Source organism: Apteryx rowi, unplaced genomic scaffold (assembly GCF_003343035.1).
Source record: "Apteryx rowi isolate R43461 unplaced genomic scaffold, aptRow1 scaffold_31, whole genome shotgun sequence".
Classification (NCBI taxonomy): Eukaryota; Metazoa; Chordata; class Aves; order Apterygiformes; family Apterygidae; genus Apteryx; species Apteryx rowi.
The window spans coordinates 1,323,143-1,344,379 of record NW_020449530.1 but is presented as its reverse complement, the minus strand read 5'-3'; the positions used below and the strand labels follow the sequence as shown (position 1 = coordinate 1,344,379).

Below are 21,237 nucleotides of genomic sequence, written 5' to 3'. Positions count from 1 at the left end.
TTYGGTATTGGTTTCCTGTTGCCTGTACCAAGGCTCATCACATTTTCAGTTGCCTGCAGTGTTCTGTCAGCCAAAGCTTATTATATTTGGTTATTCAACTAGTGATCAAGGTAAGGTCTTGAGGCTCCCGTGACAAATAATATCTGTTTAATATGGATGCTTCTGATTAAATTGTTAATGCAAGCTTTGCACTTTGGTTTGCCAATCCACACCGTAAGAATAGACCTTCTATACTATCAGTAACCTGACTGTTTTTTGGTTTGCATAGAATGCAAACACTATTCTCTGTTCAGTTTTGACCTTTAAACTTGGTTAAAGTAAGAACTTGATATTGTATGAGTTTGTATGAATTGTAGGTCTTAACACTTTTCCCATTTATTCTTCTTTCAAAACAAGTTTTGGGTTGTGCCCTAGAAGCAGTGAAGTATACAGTTGTCTCATCTTCAGACACCAATTATGTAGTTCAAATTATCCTTTCAGAATGGATCTTTCTCCTGTTCTCACATATCTTGACCCTGCAACCTTAAGTACTGATGATGCAAGACAGAGGATAAACACCAACTGGTAGTTCAGAGTGTTGCCATGTTTTCCATTTAGTGATTCCAGCCAGGCAAAGACATTTATCTAATGAGCAGAGAGTTATAACAGCCCACATTTTGTTCTTTAGAACAATTTTATTATTTCCTTCCACCAAAGACAGACAGACAAAAAGTCACTAGGTACATATACTGTGTCTTTGCCTGCTGTATCTGTCCTGCTGCTGCCAGCAAGCTGTGTAGTGGACAGTTCTAGGCCATGGTAGAAGCTCATTAGACCCCAGAGATCTGGAAGAGAGCAGGTAAAGCTGTCCTCAGTATTCCACATTGAAAGGATATTCCTTGTGAGTTTTGCACCTGAAGGATATCAGAGAGGAGAGATTATTCTCATGGCTGAAATAAATGCTATATAGAGCTGTACTGGATGCTTAGAGGAAGCACCAGGGGAGGATCCAAATTGTATAACCACAGAATTAACTTGTTACAGTTTTCTTTTTTGGTGTGCAAATGGTACACATTACTAGCAAATTCAAGTCCTTTCCTGTTATTCAGGCACTGGTTGTTCAAATGTGGCACAACCAAGTCACTCTCTAAATAAAGTCTGTTCACTGTTTACTGCCTGAAAGACAATTTGTGGCCTTTCAGAGGCTTCGTATCTGGATATAGGCCTTCAAGATGCATATCTGCAAGCATTTGTTCCTCATATTGCACTGTCATATGGCCATTCCCTCCCCAACCACCTATGAAAAGAGCTGCCATCAGTTTTTATAATAAATTCAACATAAGAAAGCGATAATAAATTCAAGCCTGCCATACACTCATTGCTAAATTTACATAGCCAAAATAATCAACTAGAATCTTCCTGTTGGAATTCCAGTTACAGAAAGTTTCCTGGAGGAAAAATTCAAATGACTGTATAGTATGATTTATGCCCATCATTTTGTCAATAAAGTGAAAATACACAACTCCAAATGAGTTATTTTTGAGATTAACCATCTGTAATTTGAGTTCATGACTTCAAAATATGCCTTTTTCATCCAAAGTTTAGGTGAGTGAGTGAGTTTAGGCACAAAATCCCCTGTAAAGAATACTCGGAATTAAAGAGTTTGAAGGAAACAAGCCATCACTCACATGATCATTTCACAGACTCTCCAGTTTCTGTTTAAGCTGAGAATAGTTGCCATCTCCTCTTTAGTCAATTCAAAGTCAAACACCTAACAGGAGAAACAGCTGGAAGTCATCTCTTGGAACAACCCAAAGATTGTGGGATTCACAAGATTCAAGAGCAAGTCCACACTGGAAGGGTGCTGGTTAGAAGGAGCGATGGCCTCATGCAAGAGCGAAGGGGAAAAGCAGTCTGTAGGCATTTCCAAGACTCCACTGGCAGGGGGAGGAAAACACCCACCCACCCACCTACCCACCACAGTTGCAGGTAATGTGTCTGCTGTTCCAAGAAGCTGGGTGAGCAGTCAGTGTTGCAGCATGCCTCCATCTGTGGAGATTGCATCTATCTGTCCTACTCCAAAGGAACACCTGGAAGACTCTCCTGTAACCCATTAATCCAGCTGGGTTTCTTCTGAAATCCTGATGTCCAATGTCAGTCAGAGATGGCTGAATTCAGAGGAGCAACTTGGTGTATGGACACGAGAATGATTTTCTTAATGTTGCTTTGCCCTACGTAAGACTTTTCTGGCATGTTACTGCACTTGGGCTCCATGTGAGCCCTGCCTGCTGATTCATGCACAAGCACCAGAACAGGAAGCATCATCTAAGGTGACTGTTAAGGTTACCAGTGCACTGCTTCCAGGAGCTCTGTTCACTTCTGCTCTGTGAACTGCAGTTGCTACTTTAGCCCTCACTAGACCATAGCTAAACAGACAGAGAAAAAGCCCAGTGCTCTTGTCTGAGGAGGACTTGGGAAGGGTAAGAAAGGATTGCTGCTTGCTCTGCAGGGGGAAGGACTGCCGTCCCTGAAGGGCAGCACCCAGGCTGCCATGTAATCACTCACCTTGGAGTTCTCCACAATGCGCTGTGGTGTGACAGACTTGGGAATCACAACCACATTTCTCTGGATGTGGAACCGAATGAGAACCTACAAGAGCATATCAATGGGTCAGAGACAAGATGGCTCTTGGTCTGTAATAAGCAGAGCCTGTCCCAACAGCAGTTTGCTGTAATGTGCATGATTCAGCAAAAATAATTCATTTCTACGTATCAAATGATTCCTGTACTCGAGGCCTAGACAGCACTTCTAGAAGAGCAAAGAGAGACGTGGTAGAGCCCACAGAAAGGTCTCCTTTCTCCTCCCCCATCCAGTTTTGGGACAGTCAGTTCCTTCCCTTCACACCCAGACTTTAAGCAGTCATTGCAAGGGTTTCATTCTCTGCAACAGCACTTGAGATGAGAAACATTTGTTCAGTGTCAAAGAGCCCCTTCAAGCACATGTTGCAGGCCACACAGCAAACAACCTGCATTGCTACTAAACATCACAGAAGAGAGCCATGGTTCACAGGGAATATAGATACTTTCCTCAAGCATAGTTTCCTTACAGCTGTGTACCAGGAACCAATACCCGCTTTACTGCACCTGCCTACCTGTGCTGGGGTTTTGTTGTGCTTGGCTGCAATCTCTTTAATCTTGGGGTCATCCAGAAGTACATCAGAGGAGCCTTCCCTTCTACAGAGAAGAAAAAAAGAAAGCATGGGACCTCTGCAGAAAGATTCTACTTAGCAAGAGTAATCTTTATATATACACATCCACACCATTGCTCATTCAATTTGTCTGAATGCTTCAAGCTTAAGATGCACTAATCTACTTGTAGATTGTAAATTACCTGTCCGGGCGTCCAAGGGGACAATATGCCGTCACAGCAATCCCTTTGGATTGGCAATAGTTGATCAGCTTCTCCTGGGTAAGGTATGGATGGCATTCGATCTGCCAACACAAGAGCAGAGTCTGATAGTGGCTGAACAATTGCCATGTTGCTCTAGGGATTATCTCTTACTCCAGTTACATACTGCCTTTATCCTAGTTTGCCAGTAGTCTGTGTAATAACACAAAGCTGTAATGCTACAGGGCACCAACTTTTACACTAAGTCCTCATGTACTTTTTTGAATCCTTTCAGCAAAATTGAGTACAACCACAGGATCAGAGCTCATCTCTGTATTCATTATTCTTTCAAAAAAACCATACAGCTGCTCCAGCATATGTGAACAGCGGTTCAGCAAGCTCAAAACCAAAAAAGGGGAAGTATCCTGGTGACTTGTGTCCCATAGGGTGGGATTTAGAGAACATGTTGTGTCCACTTCATTCTCCCTTTTTCCAAATCTTCACTTGACTGTAATCAGATCTTCATAATCCTTGAAGAACATTCACCTGCTGTAACATAGCAGCCTACCTGGTTATTTGCAGGCTTGTATTTCAGTCCTGGCTTGTTCAAGATCCTCTCAATCTGTTCATGGTTGAAGTTGGAGATTCCAATGGCTTTGACCAGACCAGCATCCACCAGCTCTTCCATGGCCTAACAGAAAGGGCAGCAAAGTCATCATCATCAGGTATACCAGACAGGGCCTGAAGACAACCTTCTTCCTGACATGGCTTACTTCCTTCATGAGAAGGATCAAAATGACTGTTTGGACATGCAGAGTTCTTGATCCTTTGAGGGGGAAAGAGGAGCACTGGCATATTTGTGCTACGTTACCCATCCCACTGAAGACCCAAGTCTCATTCTTTGAGATTGCAGAAATTAACACTGAGTTAGAAGTGGAAAATAACACCCCCCAATAATCCACTCTTGTACCAGCAAATCTTTCCAACTAATTCTGCATACATGAGATAACAATTCTGCAACTGCTGAAGGTAATGAGAACATGGAAAAGACCAAGGACAGAAAACATCATTCTCCCACAGTGGCTGAGCTTACCTCCCACGTATGTAGAATATCAGTGTTGCTGGGGATAGACATGCCTTTGTCATCTGTGGGAAACAGCTCCTCTCCTGCCTGTTAGCACAAGAGAAAACTGCTTGAAACACTCTGTTGGGATGCTAGCTTAATGCCATGACAGCTGAGGACTAGGACAACAAGCTTTTAGTGGAGAAAATAAGTTCTTGTTCTTGCCTACATTCTTCAGTCATTCCTTTCTCCTTCATGTGGAGTTATTGCACTTTTGCCAGCAACCGACCCAGTAAAGACAGGTACTTCCACCAGAGCCAACAATGTGTTGGCTCACCAAATACAGACAGGAAAATAAGACACACCACTTGTGTGGAAGTGCAGGTACAGTGCTGGTAACACAAGAGATGCATGATCTTTCCTGGTTGGAGCAATGACTGAGCTGTAAAGCGCTTCAAGAGTGCCAGTTATAAGAGACAGAAGTTGTAAGACACGATACTGTTACTGTACCTTAAACCCAAAAGGCCAGTGCATGAGGTAGAGATCCAGGTAATCCAGTTTCAGGGCAGCAAGAGTCTTCTGGCAGGCTCCCTTCACCAGAGGTTTGTCATGGAACGTGCACCAAAGCTAGAGACAGAAAGCCAAGCCACACTGTGACCTCCAGGGTTAAAGCTCTCAGGTGCTGTTCTGAACAGGAGAAGCTTTCCATCTTCTTTGGCAGCCAATGTGGAATTAGATCATCTTATGGRTCTTCTAATGGGGCCTGCTCTGCAAGCAGAGCTAGACCATAATAAGAACAATGTGCCATGGCAATACACATCCTTGAATGGTAGTAATGGTAGACAGTGATTTGCCTTCCATTTGTTCACTCATAATTTAAAAGCCACCTATTGCAAGGTCAGATATGGGGTAGAAGAGGATAGCACATATGAAGACAGTTTTCTGTCAGACCTGACCATTCATAAGTCTCCTGCAATGTATTTAGCAGGTAAAGCCATAAGAACACAATACAAACCACACAAAGTCTGGAATAAGCATTTAGCAAGGCAAGAAGCAACTTCAGAACCCAGCTAAATGTAGTGCTTAATAAGCAAGAAAAAGAAAATCCACTAACTACAGCTTTCTTGGGACATATGCTGAGCAATTACATTGTCCCAGGATGGCCAGAGCCTCGTCTTCCTCACACAGATGAGGGACACCCCTTTGGCAGGACCGCAAACCCAGCTGCCGGAGCAAGCACAGAATGGTATCACAGCCACCATAGGGCTTTTCTCCTCAACTGTGGGTTATCAGTTGACAAGGTCCTGTTACCAGTTAGCACTGCATCTGTAGCAATCCATAATACCAAGTGTTCTCAGACTGCTGCAAGGCTAGTTTCTACCTTGCTTGGCACTACCAGCCTGCTCCCCCCCCAATACCTTTGCCTGCTTCCCTGCTCCAGCATCCCAGGGCAATGCTCCTCAGGTGGCCTCTGCACTCCAGCAGAAACATGAGATGCAGGGCCAGGTTCCCCCTCATCCCCCAGCACTTCTGCCTCTCCCCAGGAAGGAGCACAGCAGAGTGGCTGTGTTTGAGCACTTAGTGTATTGTGGGGGAGGAAGAGTGGTTGCTGTCCAGGGATTTGGATAGAAAGAGCCGTTCCCCAGGAAGAATATGGGTTGAAGGAAGGAAATGCATACTCCAGAGGGGCAGGGAAGAGAAAGGGCTTCCAGCACCCTTGGGCTTCAACATCATTGTGAAGTCCCTATGACATGGTTCTACTTCTCTCAGTGGTTCAGGTTGAACAGGGAGCAAGCTGCCAGTGAACTAGGAGGAAAAGAAGGATTCTCTCCTCTGCTCGCAGCTCTAGGGACTCAACATCCCTACCTCATGGGTTCAGCAAAATCACAATCAATGGTCAGGAAAGAGTCAAATGGTGTCACCCCTGTCTGTGGTGCCCTCCCCATATGGAATAGGGTGAAGTAGGAAGCTTGTATCAGGAGTGACCTGACTAACATTATGAATAGCTCCATCCTACAGCACATAGCTTCTTTCCATTACTTGAGTTTCCTCCTATGAATATACTATAGGCAAAGCGTGCCTCCCCTCCCTCCTCAGGATGCAAGTCCATCAGATCTCTACCTTACTGACGACGAAGATGTCCTCTCGTTTTACAATGCCTTCCTTGATTTTCCGTTGGATCCCTTCCCCAATTTCACTCTCATTCTGGTACACATAGGCACAATCAAAGTGGCGGTATCCAGCATCGATAGCAGCCATCACTGCAGCTGTTACATTCCCTGGTGCAGACTGAAAAATAATAAATAAATCTAAGAATCTCAAATCAATAAATGCTAAGCGTCTGTTTCCTAGAAAAATAAAGATAGGAAAACCACCCCACCCAGATCATTGCCCCACCACTTTTTTTTTTCACAAGAACTGTATTCCATGCAGTGTTTTCAAGGCTGTATTAATCTCATAAACAGAGGCTCCTGGGCTTAAAGCCTGCCCCCAGCCATTCCTCTGTAATCCCACTGCCATGCAGGGCGCAGCCTAAAGGCCAGATAGAGCAGAAGCCCAAAACACCAGGACAGTTTTCCAGAGCAGGAGCAGGAGGATGTGAGCCAGTTGTGCCAGGGAGCTCTGCAATACCAATGCTTTTCACTGAAGCCCTTACCTTCCAAGTGCCCAGCCCCAGGAGGGGCATTTTTGCCCCAGTGCTCAGCTGCACGGAGGTCGCCATCGTCCCACACACTGGTTCGGAGCACTGCTGCAGCTGCCTTCTGTCGAGCCCTTTAATAGTGTCTGGTCCCAGCCCAACGTGGGGGCAGGTGGCAGAGTGGCGCCAGTGCTCCAGGCCCTCCCCTAACTGGCAAACAAAGCCGCAGCCTTTCTTCCTTAGATTTGACTTGCATGGTTGCACGTGAAAGCTTAAAGCAATTAAAACCTGTGGCGGTAATCACCTCCCCAGGGCGTGCAGCAGTGCAGCCTGTGGCCCTTTCCTCCCCAGCGAGGTGCCTTATCAGAGGGTGAGGGCGGAGCATTGCTGTGCCCCATTCCTGTGTGTGTTTGTGCAGGGTTTGGAGCCTGCGATGCCTCGTCCCCATTGCCACCAGTTGCTGATGTATAGCTATCTCGCTTTGGATAAGTGCTGGGGTCTTGCAACTCCCTTTCAAAGTTCGTCCCGTCGTTTATCACGCCGGGAGCGCGTTTCAGTCAGGAGCACTTTGGCCCGTGACTTTGCATCCGTAAAGCTGCAGGTGTCACGAAATGAGTCACTAAACAGGAGTCCTGAGGGAGGCCAGGAGACAGCAGCAACATTGCAGAGGTCGCTGGCTCTCTGCTCGCGGAGCTGCTCTGTGGTTGCAGGTTGTGAGCCTGGGCCCGGCCGTGGGCCGAGGAAGGGCTGAGCCCTTTGGCTGGAGCGTGGCGGCACGTGTCGCCGTCACGGGGATGGTGGCCCCCAGGCTGAGATGGTGACCCTGCATGCCCATAAGCAAGACAGCTGGAGAAGCCTTGGTGTCCGTCTCTGGTGAGAAGTGGGAGCTTTCGGTTCCCCTCTCAGGATGGAGCGAATGCAGGTCTCGCTTTTGGGGGAAAAGCACGTTGTTCTGTAGGAGCAATTCAGAAAATAGAGAGTTTAAAATATTTTATTTTAAATGTTGGGAAAAACTGTTTTTAATGTGTAAAGTTGAAGAAAACCAGTGACTTTCTGGTGAGTGTCATTGCGATCAAATTGTCCCTCTGTCTTTAGGCAGGTGCAGAGGGTACTTCAGAATAAAATAYGCGAGTGTAAAAATAAACGATGGGTACCTTGTAATTTCAGGTCAGAAATTGGCTTTGAGGTTTTGTAGAGACAAGAATATGCTGTCTGATGAAATGGTCACAGCACAGAGGAAAAAAGCAGATTTACCTACAGGATCCAGCAAGTACTCCATGATGTTAAGGCAGCCTGGGAGGCTTTGCTGCTTGCTCACACTCGAGAATTTATTCAGGCACAAGTGTTGGTTGGGAGTATAATGGTGATCTTTCCTCTGGGTGCCAGGTGCTTTCCGCTCCATTTAACTTAACTGCAGACAAGGTAATTAGTTTTTCCCTTTAATCTTCCTACTGCTTTGTGACAGCACCATTAGCTGTCCTCAGTATGTGATGTGTTTCAGTTGAATCATGTGACAGTTTTATATAACTCAGTGTTCATCTTCTACTCTTGTTTTTGGATTCATTCTCCATAAATCTGCTGTGAGTGTGCTCAGTTTCCTGGGGGCTGGTTCGGTGTCCAGGAAAGTCAAAGGAAAATGCAAAATGACAGGTTGTGCATTGGCTGTGATTTGCTTTCTCAGGGCAGCCTGAAGGCCAGAGAAGGGCCAGCGTGTCTCTGCTGTCTCTTGGATGCCGTGGATGCTCAAGCGAATGGTGGTGTTCTGGTGATTTATAAGTATCAGCAGAGATATGTACTAATCGTGCTTTGATTTCAGGCGTAGGAGCCCGTGGTGTAGGAACTGTCAGAATCAATCAGATTTTGTGCTGGAGTGCTACAAAAGTAAAGTGGTACCATCAGACAGATGTGAAAGCTTGCAAAACTCTGCTGTGTGGCCAGTAAGAGGGGATTTCCTGTCATAAAGAGGAGAAGACCCTACTGTATTTGTCTGTATTCTTCTGAGCCTGTTTTTCTGGGGAGAGGTTTTGAAGTTTTAGTGATCCTGTGGCAAGGAGCTGGGTAGAGTGTGTGAAGACAGAAAAGGAGACTTGCTGGAGAGCCCAGCTGAGAAATGCAACTTGGCCTTCTTCTCATTTCCTTTTCAGATGTTTGTGGGGTGTCGTGCTCTGCAGCCTGTTCACGTTCTCCTCCCAATGTGGCTGCATGGTTTTCCCTGATGACTTCCTGTCCAAGAGATGTTTCCACCTGTTTTCAGAGGATTTCAGGCAAAAGTTTTGTATTTTGCTGTGCCGTTTGCTCTTGTTAGTGGGAGACCTTCCCCTTTTTGCTCTAAGGCAGACCTGCTTTCAGCTATTTACGTCTCCCGAAGGCCTGGCTGGGGTTGTCACATGATGGCATGGCCTTGGGGAGAGAAGAAGTACTGCCTGTGTCACTGGGTGACACCTAGCCTGGTAAATCTAGCAGACCATGCCCTTGATAAATGCTCGTTTTTTTTTTTACAAGAAATGTCAGGAGTGTGTGTGAGGAAGGGGGTTGTGGGTTTTTTTTTGTGTGTGTGTGTGAGGTTTTGCAGTAGAGCAGGATGGTTACTGTAGTGGTCTTTCAGGTTTGTTGTGCTGACTTTGCATTTGGTAGTTGTAATTCACCACCACTTAGGACCACAGACTGTGACCTCAGAGACCAGCAGGGTTTGGACCTGCAAAGAACATGCTCCAAAATGAAGGAAGCGGCTATGTCCTTGTGGAGACAGTGTTTACCAGCAAGTGCATCTGGTCTGCTGAAAGAGTACACAGTAGAAGTGAAGAGGTGAGAGAGGAGCAGAGTATGATCATCTGAAGTGGTAGGGGGAAGAGCTACCAAGGCCTGCAGCTTTTACAAGCCTAACTAAAATCAGTAGATTGTTAAGGCATTAAAATCGGACACTTGTTAAGGCAGGAAAGCAGCTGTGAGGATCTTAGTTGAACGTAATTCTAAGACCTTGGTTTCTTTCTCATATTGAGTTCAAATCAAGCTAGGAGCATACTTCAAAGGACTGAGGTCCTGTGGCTGCGTTTGGGTCTTCCCAGAGTTAATGAGATTTCTTTCTTTGATAGCACTAGGATTCGGTCATTAACTGCACGTGCGGGGACAACTGTGTACTTAAGAAAGAAAACCCCAGGAACAGTCAAATTCTGAACGAAGGCATGTGCCACTGCCTCTGCTGCTAGTGAGGCGGATCCAGGTTATATTGTCATTTGAGGCTGGCAGCCCCTGTCTGCTCATTGCTCAGTCTGCCATGGGGTCCTGATTCAGTAAAATGATGTGGTTCAACCCCTCAGATGTGTCCTTTGTCTTGGCAGGTTGTTGTCTGTGCTCTGGGCTGGCAGAGGGGACCCCTCAAGTTGGAGCAGGGAAGGCCTTTGGAGTAGGTGAGATGGGGGAGTGAGCACCTACCCTGGTGGAGGAGCTCTGGGATGAGACTGTGTGACTGCGCTCAGAGTGACGGCACTGCGGTGAGTTAGAACAAGTGTGTGAGCAGGAGCGCTCCCAGGCAAGAGAGTGGTTGTGAAGAACTTCCCTAAAGCTTTGGCTCCCTGCACCAGAGCAGATATTGTAACCTTTCTGATCAATAAAGGCCCCTATCTTGTCCCAGCAGAGCTGTCTTACCTCAGCGTGGGGGTTACTGAGGGTTTGATGCGTTGCTTCTTTCAGGAAGCTGGGAAACAAGTGTTCTTGGATTCTGTGTTCTTGAACCGAAAGTGGAAATTTTGGAGAGAAGGTCTGAAGGTGTCTCTTTTATTGAGCAGAAGATTTTACGACTTTCTAATTGAAGGCCATGTGCAACTCTATGACTGTGTTTTGGCTCCCTGTCTAGTGGGAAGCAGCAGGAAGGATGCACAGCTATGAAAACAAATACCACCCTTCCAAGTAGCCTTGCAAAAAAGAAAAGAAGGAGCTAAAAGGAGTCCGAGACAGTGTTGTCAAAGGAGTCATGGCTATTTTGAAGCCTTCAGTTTTGGGAGTAAAGTGAGTAGGAGGTATGGGGATTGATTCCCTAACACCTACCCTGCAAACAGCCCTTCTGCCCTGTGCCAGATGTGCTCCAGAGCGGGGTGTGTGTGTGTGTATCTGTGTGTGCATCTGTGTGCATGTGCATGTGTGCGCGTGTCTGTGTGCCTATGTGTGTCTGTGTGTCTGTGGGGCAGCTGGGCTGGGCTGTGTTGGGGAGGGGGCAGCTGGGTTGATGGGGGGTGTAGGAGGAAGGTTGTTGCAGCCTGATGAGCCCTAGTTCCTGAGCACCTGGCGTGGCCTGGCTGCCCCAGGCTTGGGGCATTTGGCCTTGTGAGGAGGCCTGCTGCCTGGGACTGGCTGAGCTCCTGGGGAGGCTGCCTGGTTTGGGGTCTCCTGGCAGGGGGAAATGCGGGTGTGGGGCAGGTGAAGCTACACCAGGAGTCCTGGGGTGCTGCTCCTGGGTTGTGCTGCCAGGGCAATGGGAATCTCCTCTGGGGGCTGGCTGCCCTCTGGAGCCTGGAGGGGAAAGTGGTTTTTCTGGTGGGAATTGCTCCAGGGACTAGTCATGTCCCCTAATTCAGGTGGCCACAGCTGACCTGTCTGTGTATAGCTTTTTGGGCAAGAAGGTGAGACTAGAACATGAAAACTTATACACAGTTCATTTTATACCAAAAAGGTCATTTTTTTCTAAATCAGACAGAAGACAGCCAATGATGTTTTTGCATTTTAGAATGATTTGTATTTAAAATATCAAACTTTACTGATGAAATTGTTTTTGCATGTTTTTTGTTTTGTTTTGTTGACATTCTTAAGTTAATCATTGAGTGGTAGTTCAAATGCCTCCCTATTTTCCGCTTTCTAACCGGGCACTCTGATAATAATTCTCTCGTCTTGCCCAGAAAATTATTACATACCACAGTTTGTTCTGTAATACAATTATACTGTTTCCTTCTTCCAACAAATAACTCAGACAAAATTCACTGAGTACATATCCTGTGTCTTTGCTGTCAGCAGCAGGGCAGATGCAGTAAGAAAGTTAGAAGATGTATAGCTCTAAGAGCAGAAGCACGTCAGATCTCAGAGGTCTAGGGAAGGGCAAGGTAAAACCATCTTCAGTATTCTGCATTAAAAGGGTAATCCTTGTGAGTTTTGCACCTGGAGGAAATCAAAGAGGGAGGATTACTCTACTGGCTGAAATAAATGCTGTATAGATCTGTAGTGGGTGCATAGAGGAGCCATCAAGGGAGGATCTGAATTGTGTAACTGCAGAATGAATATGTGGAGATATGTATATATAAAATATATACATATATACCTATATACATAGATATATATGCACGCACACCCCCACCCATATGTATATCTGTATATATATACAGATTTCTGTTTTCCTTGGTGATGTGTGCCATTTGTACCCTAAAAAATTCTCAAGTCCTTTCCTGTTACTCAGGCACTGAGCACTCAGCGGTGGTGGGACTTAGTCACTTTCTAGATAAAGAATTTAAGTTCACACTGTTTACTGCCTGAAAGACATTTTCTATAGCCTTTCAACAAAGATTTCTTGTCTGGCTTTAATCTGCCAGGCATAAATCCACATACTACACCCGTCCAATGTTCATGTGCCTGCCAAACATGCATGAAAAACATACCATCAATTTCTGTAATATTCCTAAAAGGGTATGGCAAGAAATGCAAATAAATTTTGCATGAGAAATTAGGAATTTGAGTCTGTTACATGCTCATTTCTCTAATACAGACAAATGCAAAATGAACAACCAGAACCCATCTTTTGTAATTCCAGGTACGGAGAGTTTCCTGGAGACTGAATTCAAAATGAGAACATAGGTAGATTTCTTTTCATTCTTTAGTTATTAAAATGAAAATATTAAGCCCTCCTCTGAAATACTATTTTGGGGATGAACCACTTAGAATTTAATCTGGCAAGATTTTTAAATATGCCAAATTTTGCCCAAACTAATCCCTGTGACACAAAATTCCCTGTAAAGAGCGCTAACAATTTAAGAGATGGAAGGAAACAAGAAGTGTCACTTACATGCTCATTGCACAGATTCTCCAGTTTCTGTTAAAGCTTAAAATTGTTGCCATCTCTTCTTTACTCAATTCAAAGTCAAACACCTAACAGGAGAAACAGCTGGAAATGATCTCTTTGAACAAATCAAAGCTTTTGAAAAAGATGCACAAGATTACAGAACAACTTCACACTGGAAGGGTATTGTTAGCTTAGTGAGCAGTTAGTGCTAGAGAATTTCAGTTTGTATATCTCTTGCTCCGATTCAGAATAAAAGTTTTGAAGACTTTAATATTCCCATCAATCCAACTACACGTCTTCTGAAATGCTGATGTCCAGTTTCAGTCAGGGGCCACCGAATTAACAGTTAGAGGAGTGACTTGGACGATGGACAAAAGAGGTATTTTCTTAACATCGCTTGAACTACATAAGACTTTTCTGGCATGTTTCTGCACTTGGGCTCCAAGTAAGCTCTGCCTGCTGATTCATCCACAAGCCACAGAAGCAGGAAATATCATATAAGCTCTCTTCACTGCTGTGCTCCAATTGTAGCTGTCTAGTCCTCACTAGAATATAGCTAAACATACAGACAGAAAAAGCCCAGTGCTCTTGTCTGAGGAGGACTTGGGAAGGGTAAGAAAGGATCACTACTTGCTCTGCAGGGGGAAGGACTGCCATCCCTGAAGGGCAGCACCCAGGTTGCATGTAATCACTCACCTTGGAGTTCTCCACAATGCGCTGTGGTGTGACAGACTTGGGAATCACAACCACATTTCTCTGGATGTGGAACCGAAGGAGAACCTGCAAGAACAGACCACTGAGTCAGTGAGGATGGCTCCTCTGGTTCTGTAAGTGGAGTCTATTCCAATACAGATTGTTCTTTTCCTGTTGAATAATTAGTCAGAACTAAGCCATTTCTGCAGACGTGCATTTCAAATCATTCCTGTACCTGAGGCCTAGGAAGCACTTCCAGAAGAGCAAAGAGAGAAGCAATGGAGCCCACAGAAAGGTCTCCCTACTTCTCTTCCAACCAGTTATGTGACACTCAATTCTTCATCTTCTCACCTGGACCTCTAGCAATCTATACAAAGGTTTCATTCTGTGCAACAGGACTTGAGATGGGAAGACTGAAACATGAAAATATTTGAAGATGTGTTGAGGACTTTTTCTTTGTTGAGGGTCAAAGAGCTCTCAGTAACACATCTTGCAGGCCATGTAGTAAACAAACTGCATTCTTAGAGAAAACTCACCAGGGAGTGTCACAGTTCATGTGGAACGGATGCCATTTGTATCCTCTCCTCAAGCATAGTTTCGTTATGGCTGTGTACCAGGAACCAATACCCACTTTACTGCACCTGCCTACCTGTGCTGGGGTTTTGTTGTGCTTGGCTGCAATCTCTTTAATCTTGGGGTCATCCAGAAGGGAAGGATCCTCTGGCTTAGCCCTGTATGGAGAACAGAAGGCCAATGGTGAGGAACCTCCTTAGCAAGACCCTACCTAGCAACAGAAGTCTGTATCTATCGGAGTGAGTAATGGTGCGGTTATAGTCTCAATGCTTTCAGCATCAGTCATGCCAGCTGCCTTGCAGATTGCARAGCAGTCTTACCACGGCCTGTCTGGAGAGCCAAGGGGACTGTATGCTGTCACAGCAATTCCTTTGGATTGGCAATACTTGATCAGCTTCTCCTGGGTAAGGTATGGATGACATTCGATCTGCCAGCACAAGAACACAGAGATTGACAGTGGCAGAACTGTTGTAATGTTGCTGTGCTCCAGGGAGTATCTCCTAATCCGGTTACAGCCTGCCTTTTTTCCTAACTTGCCAATGGTCTACGTGATAATATGCATCCTTAGCACTGAAGGCACATATTTTTATAGTAGGTTCTTACACAGCTTTGGATGCAGGGTTTCATAAAGCTCATTTCTCAGTTCTTTATCCCTCCAGAATGCTTGTTTAAGGGAGAGCTGCTCCAGCATCAGTGGTTTAGCAAGTTGAAAAACAAAGAAAGGAAGTATCCCAGTGCCTTGTGTACCCCAAAATAATTGCAGGGTGGGATTTAGAGAACATGTTGTGTCCACTTCATTCTCCCTTTTTCCAAATCTTCACTTGACTGTAATCAGATCTTCATAATCCTTGAAGAACATTCACCTGCTGTAACATAGCAGCCTACCTGGTTATTTGCAGGCTTGTATTTCAGTCCTGGCTTGTTCAAGATCCTCTCAATCTGTTCATGGTTGAAGTTGGAGATTCCAATGGCTTTGACCAGACCAGCATCCACCAGCTCTTCCATGGCCTAACAGAAAGGGCAGCAAAGTCATCATCATCAGGTATACCAGACAGGGCCTGAAGAAGACATTCTTCCTGACATGGCTTATTTCCTTCATGGAAGGAACAAAATGACTGTCTCAAGATGTGCAGAGTTCTTGAGTCTCTGAGGGAAAAGGGGGCACCGGTGTATTTGTGCCTCAGCTCCCAGGAGTTGAGGATGCTTCCCAAGAACTGTGTTACAGTTGCAGTGAAGATAACTGTATGGTTGTTAAGGTCAAGCAAAGAACTTTTTCTAACATGAATTTGGTCTGTGACTCCCCCGAAAGTCATTGGGCAGCTCATGGTAGGTTAGGCATTCAACTAAGGCACTCAGAGGATAGGAATGACAGCTTCGCTAAGCATGCCTGTTTTGAAAAGCTACCTCACACTACTGTAAGTTCTCCCCAATAATTCTGCATGCATAAGACAACAATTCTGTGGCTGCTGAACGTAATGAAAACGTGGAAGAGACTTCTGAGGACAAAGCAAGCTTCAGTCTTCTGCTGTGGCTGAGCTTACCTCCCAGGTATGTAGCAGATCAGTGTTGCTGGGAATACACATGCCTTTGTCATCTTTGGGAAACAGCTCCTCTCCTGCCTGTCATTTCAAGAGAAAACACTTGAAACAATCTATGTTGGGAAGCTAACTTTTTAGGAGAAGAAAACAGGAACATGAGGAGCCAAAGCTCCTGGTACATGAAAAAACTATATTATTTTTTTCATAGCTTAATTCATTTTTCAGTCATGTCTTATTCTTAGTTCATGCAGAGTTGTGGCATTTTTGCCAGCAGCTATGCCAATAAAGACAGATATTTCAGCTGGACCCCACAAAGCATATACCACTAGGTATATATGAGTATATACCCATATATTTGGGTATATGCCACTAGGTATATATACCACTAGGTATATGTGAACTGACACAGTTACTTTGCAGTACCTGAAGTCTGCGAAATTATGGTGTCAAAAAGCTTCACCTTTTGAATTCCAGGGTCTGCGGAACAACAATAAGGCTTCTACAGGAAAAGTCAGTTCAGTGTGTACCATATTAAGGACTCAGCGATTAAAGAGAGAAATGGAAAACAGAAACATTTGCTCTTGCTCTGAGATTCTGTAACATGCAGAAGACAGACTTTCTGTCAGGCAGTGAAGTAGAGGCTCCCTCCTTCCCACAAGGAGGGAGCCAAGCCATTGTCAGAGAAGCACACTTGGGGTTTGTGAAGAAAAGGGCAGCAGTGTAGCTTATGCTTGCAGCTGGGAGATGTGCCCCTACCTCTAGGTCTGCCTCTCCCAGGATCAAAAGGGCAGAGGACACTGTGCAAGCAGCAAACTTGGAGGCAGGGATCAAGAGGCTGGCTCACATGGCCAGAGTAAAGCTGAATGAGCAGCACTAGAGCACGCACAGACACCTGAAAGCCCTTGACTGGAGGAGCAGTAGTGCCATAAGCATGACTGGCAGTTTTGAAGAGCTCTCCCAGAGGGAAAGCCAAGGGCATCTCTGTTGCTGTACCTTAAACCCGATAGGCCAGTGCATGAGGTAGAGATCCAGGTAATCCAGTTTCAGGGCAGCAAGAGTCTTCTGGCAGGCTCCCTTCACCAGAGGTTTGTCGTAGAACGTGCACCAAAGCTAGAGAAAAAAGCCAAGCCACACTGTGACCTCCAGGGTTAAAGCTCTCAGGTGCTGTCCTGAACAGCAGAGAAGCTTTCCATCTTCTTTGGCAGCCAATGTGAAATTAGGTCATCCTGTTGCTCTTCAAGGGGGACTTGCTCTGTGAGCACAACTAGCTCATGATACTGTGCGCAATATGTGGGCAATATGTGCAGTGGCAACACACATGATGAGATAGGTCTGTAGTAAAATCTCTTATTACAAGGTCAGATACTGTGTAGAAGAAAACAGCTTAATATGGCTTTCTTTCAGACCTGACCATTGTACATTTCCTGTAACAAATTTGTCAGGTTAAGCCATGAAAATACAAGCCAAGCCACAAAAAATGGTTTGTAACATGCATTTACCAAGGTAAGAAAGAATTTCAGAATCCTGAATACAAATACAGTGTTTTCCTTCCTTTCCTTTCTTCCTCTCTTTCCTTTCCAAGCAATAAAAACAAACCCCACCAACCACACCTTTCCTGGGACATGTACTGAGCATATTAGTTTGTCCCAGGATGCCCAGAGCCTTGTCTTCCTCACACAGCAGAGGGATACCCCTTTGGCAGGACCACGAGCCTGGCTGCTGGAACAAGTACTGAGTGGCGCCACAGGCACCAGCCGCCACAGGGCTTTCCTCCTCAACTGCATGTTAGCAGTTGGTGAGTTGCTTCTATCATGTTAGAACTGCATCTGTAGTGATCTGCGATACCAAATGTTCTCAGATCTCTGCCTTCACAATGCTAGTTTCTACCTTGCTTGGTGCTACCAGCCCCCCCCCCCCCATACCTTTGCCTGCTTCCCTGCTCCTGCATCCTGGGCAACGATCCTCAGGTGGCCTCTGCACTCCAGCAGAAACATGAGATGCAGGGCCAGGTTCCCCCTCATCCCCCAGCACTTCTGCCTCTCCCCAGGAAGGAGCACAGCAGAGTGGCTGTGTTTGAGCACTTAGTGTATTGTGGGGGAGGAAGAGTGGTTGCTGTCCAGGGATTTGGATAGAAAGAGCCGTTCCCCAGGAAGAATATGGGTTGAAGGAAGGAAATGCATACTCCAGAGGGGCAGGGAAGAGAAAGGGCTTCCAGCACCCTTGGGCTTCAACATCATTGTGAAGTCCCTATGACATGGTTCTACTTCTCTCAGTGGTTCAGGTTGAACRGGGAGCAAGCTGCCAGTGAACTAGGAGGAAAAGAAGGATTCTCTCCTCTGCTCGCAGCTCTAGGGACTCAACATCCCTACCTCATGGGTTCAGCAAAATCACAATCAATGGTCAGGAAAGAGTCAAATGGTGTCACCCCTGTCTGTGGTGCCCTCCCCATATGGAATAGGGTGAAGTAGGAAGCTTGTATCAGGAGTGACCTGACTAACATTATGAATAGCTCCATCCTACAGCACATAGCTTCTTTCCATTACTTGAGTTTCCTCCTATGAATATACTATAGGCAAAGCGTGCCTCCCCTCCCTCCTCAGGATGCAAGTCCATCAGATCTCTACCTTACTGACGACGAAGATGTCCTCTCGTTTTACAATGCCTTCCTTGATTTTCCGTTGGATCCCTTCCCCAATTTCACTCTCATTCTGGTACACATAGGCACAATCAAAGTGGCGGTATCCAGCATCGATAGCAGCCATCACTGCAGCTGTTACATTCCCTGGTGCAGACTGAAAAATAATAAATAAATCTAAGAATCTCAAATCAATAAATGCTAAGCGTCTGTTTCCTAGAAAAATAAAGATAGGAAAACCACCCCACCCAGATCATTGCCCCACCACTTTTTTTTTTCACAAGAACTGTATTCCATGCAGTGTTTTCAAGGCTGTATTAATCTCATAAACAGAGGCTCCTGGGCTTAAAGCCTGCCCCCAGCCATTCCTCTGTAATCCCACTGCCATGCAGGGCGCAGCCTAAAGGCCAGATAGAGCAGAAGCCCAAAACACCAGGACAGTTTTCCAGAGCAGGAGCAGGAGGATGTGAGCCAGTTGTGCCAGGGAGCTCTGCAATACCAATGCTTTTCACTGAAGCCCTTACCTTCCAAGTGCCCAGCCCCAGGAGGGGCATTTTTGCCCCAGTGCTCAGCTGCACGGAGGTCGCCATCGTCCCACACACTGGTTCGGAGCACTGCTGCAGCTGCCTTCTGTCGAGCCCTTTAATAGTGTCTGGTCCCAGCCCAACGTGGGGGCAGGTGGCAGAGTGGCGCCAGTGCTCCAGGCCCTCCCCTAACTGGCAAACAAAGCCGCAGCCTTTCTTCCTTAGATTTGACTTGCATGGTTGCACGTGAAAGCTTAAAGCAATTAAAACCTGTGGCGGTAATCACCTCCCCAGGGCGTGCAGCAGTGCAGCCTGTGGCCCTTTCCTCCCCAGCGAGGTGCCTTATCAGAGGGTGAGGGCGGAGCATTGCTGTGCCCCATTCCTGTGTGTGTTTGTGCAGGGTTTGGAGCCTGCGATGCCTCGTCCCCATTGCCACCAGTTGCTGATGTATAGCTATCTCGCTTTGGATAAGTGCTGGGGTCTTGCAACACCCTTTCAAAGTTCGTCCCGTCGTTTATCACGCCGGGAGCGCGTTTCAGTCAGGAGCACTTTGGCCCGTGACTTTGCATCCGTAAAGCTGCAGGTGTCACGAAATGAGTCACTAAACAGGAGTCCTGAGGGAGGCCAGGAGACAGCAGCAACATTGCAGAGGTCGCTGGCTCTCTGCTCGCGGAGCTGCTCTGTGGTTGCAGGTTGTGAGCCTGGACCCGGCCGTGGGCCGAGGAAGGGCTGAGCCCTTTGGCCGGAGCGTGGCGGCACGTGTTGCCATCACAGGGATGGTGGCCAGGGCTGGTCCCCCCTAGCCTGACCTTGTGACCCTGTGTGCTGATAAACCAGACAGCTAGAGAAAGCTTAGCATAGGTTTACAGACGAAGAAGCAGTTCCTTTTCACCCAGACAGATGAAAGTGATATTTACACTTTACATATTGTGAAATGAGGCACTGGGGGAGTGTGACTTACTGAAGTTCATGTAGGGCATGTGTGACAAAGCTGAGAAGTAAAATTAGGTCTCTGGGACTTTCAGGATCTTAATGGGGCCATCCTTCTTCTGGTAAATTCTAGAATTACCTATTTTTTCTGTTCCCTTTTACCTCTTCCCATTTTATTAGCCCACTTGGAGGTAACATAGCTGTGCTGTTGTGTCTTCTTTATTATTAGTCAGCGCCTTCGTAAATGAGATTTTCATAATGCAGAGAAAGGCATGTGGGTGTAGAAGAGAGATGTCCTTTAGCTACATGATCATGATGGATGTCATGTATAATTAGTGTCATAAACTAATACATTCTTTTGCAGAGAAATAGCACAGGATCCAGATAGGAGGATGGGAGGCTGTATTTTAATGTTTGCACACATGGGGGCAGAATGAAGCTTGTGTGGGACATCTGTGCTTTTGAATTTCCTCAATAATCTCTTAGTGGATTTAATTGCATATTGCATTCTATAGATTTTATAACAATAAGAAGGTAAAAATCTCTCTTCCTTTGTCTCTTTTCCTAAAAAGGCTCAGAAAAAAAAAAGGTGACTTAGGCTTAGTAAAAAAATAGGTATTAAATTGTTCTGCCAGGGACTCAAAGATACAATCTGAGGTTTGAAGAGAAAATTAGCAATTACTGTCTGAATTGTCTGAGTTGTCTATGGATTGAATGCACAGAAGAAAGAATTCCTTTTCTCTGCTGTCTTTTGAACTGAAATGTATGAGACTGCCCTTCCTGCCTGAACCCACCACCCTATCTGAAAGATGTTTCAAAACTGGTGCTTTTAAGAATTCTGTGTATATGGGAGAAATCAAGTCCATTTTCTACCTCCTGTTAACTGGGCACTTACTTACACTGTGCCATATATCCCAGGGGAAACAGAAAGACTGTCTAAGATTCAGAATAGTTCTATTTCTTATGGCCGGTAGCCCTCTAATGTGCTCAGCACCTCCAGCTTGTTTTGACTGCAGCAATCAGTGGGGTTATGGGCTGTCTGCAGCTCATAGAAAGCAGTACGCACTGTGCAGGACTGGGTTGTCAAGCATACATTTGCAGCCAGAGGCGACTTTCACTGGGAGATTTGCCGTTGATTTGCTGGGGCTGCAGCAAGCCTTTTGTTAAAACATCTGCCAGAAGCGTCAGCTTTCTCTTTGTTTAGCCGGCCTCATGCCAAACTCTGTCTAACCTAAAT

General features: G+C 45.8%; 2 protein-coding genes across 2 annotated transcripts; both read right to left on the bottom strand.

Annotated features, from left to right (window-relative positions):
• Positions 1-750: 750 nt before the first annotated feature.
• Positions 751-7,151, bottom strand: LOC112968275 (aldose reductase-like). The gene is made up of 10 exons (XM_026070352.1): positions 7,086-7,151; positions 6,551-6,718; positions 4,940-5,056; positions 4,460-4,537; positions 3,935-4,057; positions 3,370-3,470; positions 3,131-3,212; positions 2,545-2,628; positions 1,668-1,750; positions 751-893 (listed from the first exon to the last, which is right to left on the bottom strand). Exons 1-10 carry the CDS (start codon positions 7,149-7,151, stop codon positions 851-853), a joined length of 945 nt encoding a protein of 314 aa, XP_025926137.1. The 3' UTR covers positions 751-850.
• A 5,018-nt stretch (positions 7,152-12,169) lies between these two features.
• LOC112968276 (aldose reductase-like) lies at positions 12,170-19,136 on the bottom strand. Its single transcript, XM_026070353.1, has 10 exons — positions 19,071-19,136; positions 18,536-18,703; positions 16,905-17,021; positions 15,915-15,992; positions 15,259-15,381; positions 14,694-14,800; positions 14,450-14,531; positions 13,804-13,887; positions 13,111-13,193; positions 12,170-12,212 (listed from the first exon to the last, which is right to left on the bottom strand). Exons 1-10 carry the CDS (start codon positions 19,134-19,136, stop codon positions 12,170-12,172), a joined length of 951 nt encoding a protein of 316 aa, XP_025926138.1.
• Positions 19,137-21,237: the final 2,101 nt, after the last annotated feature.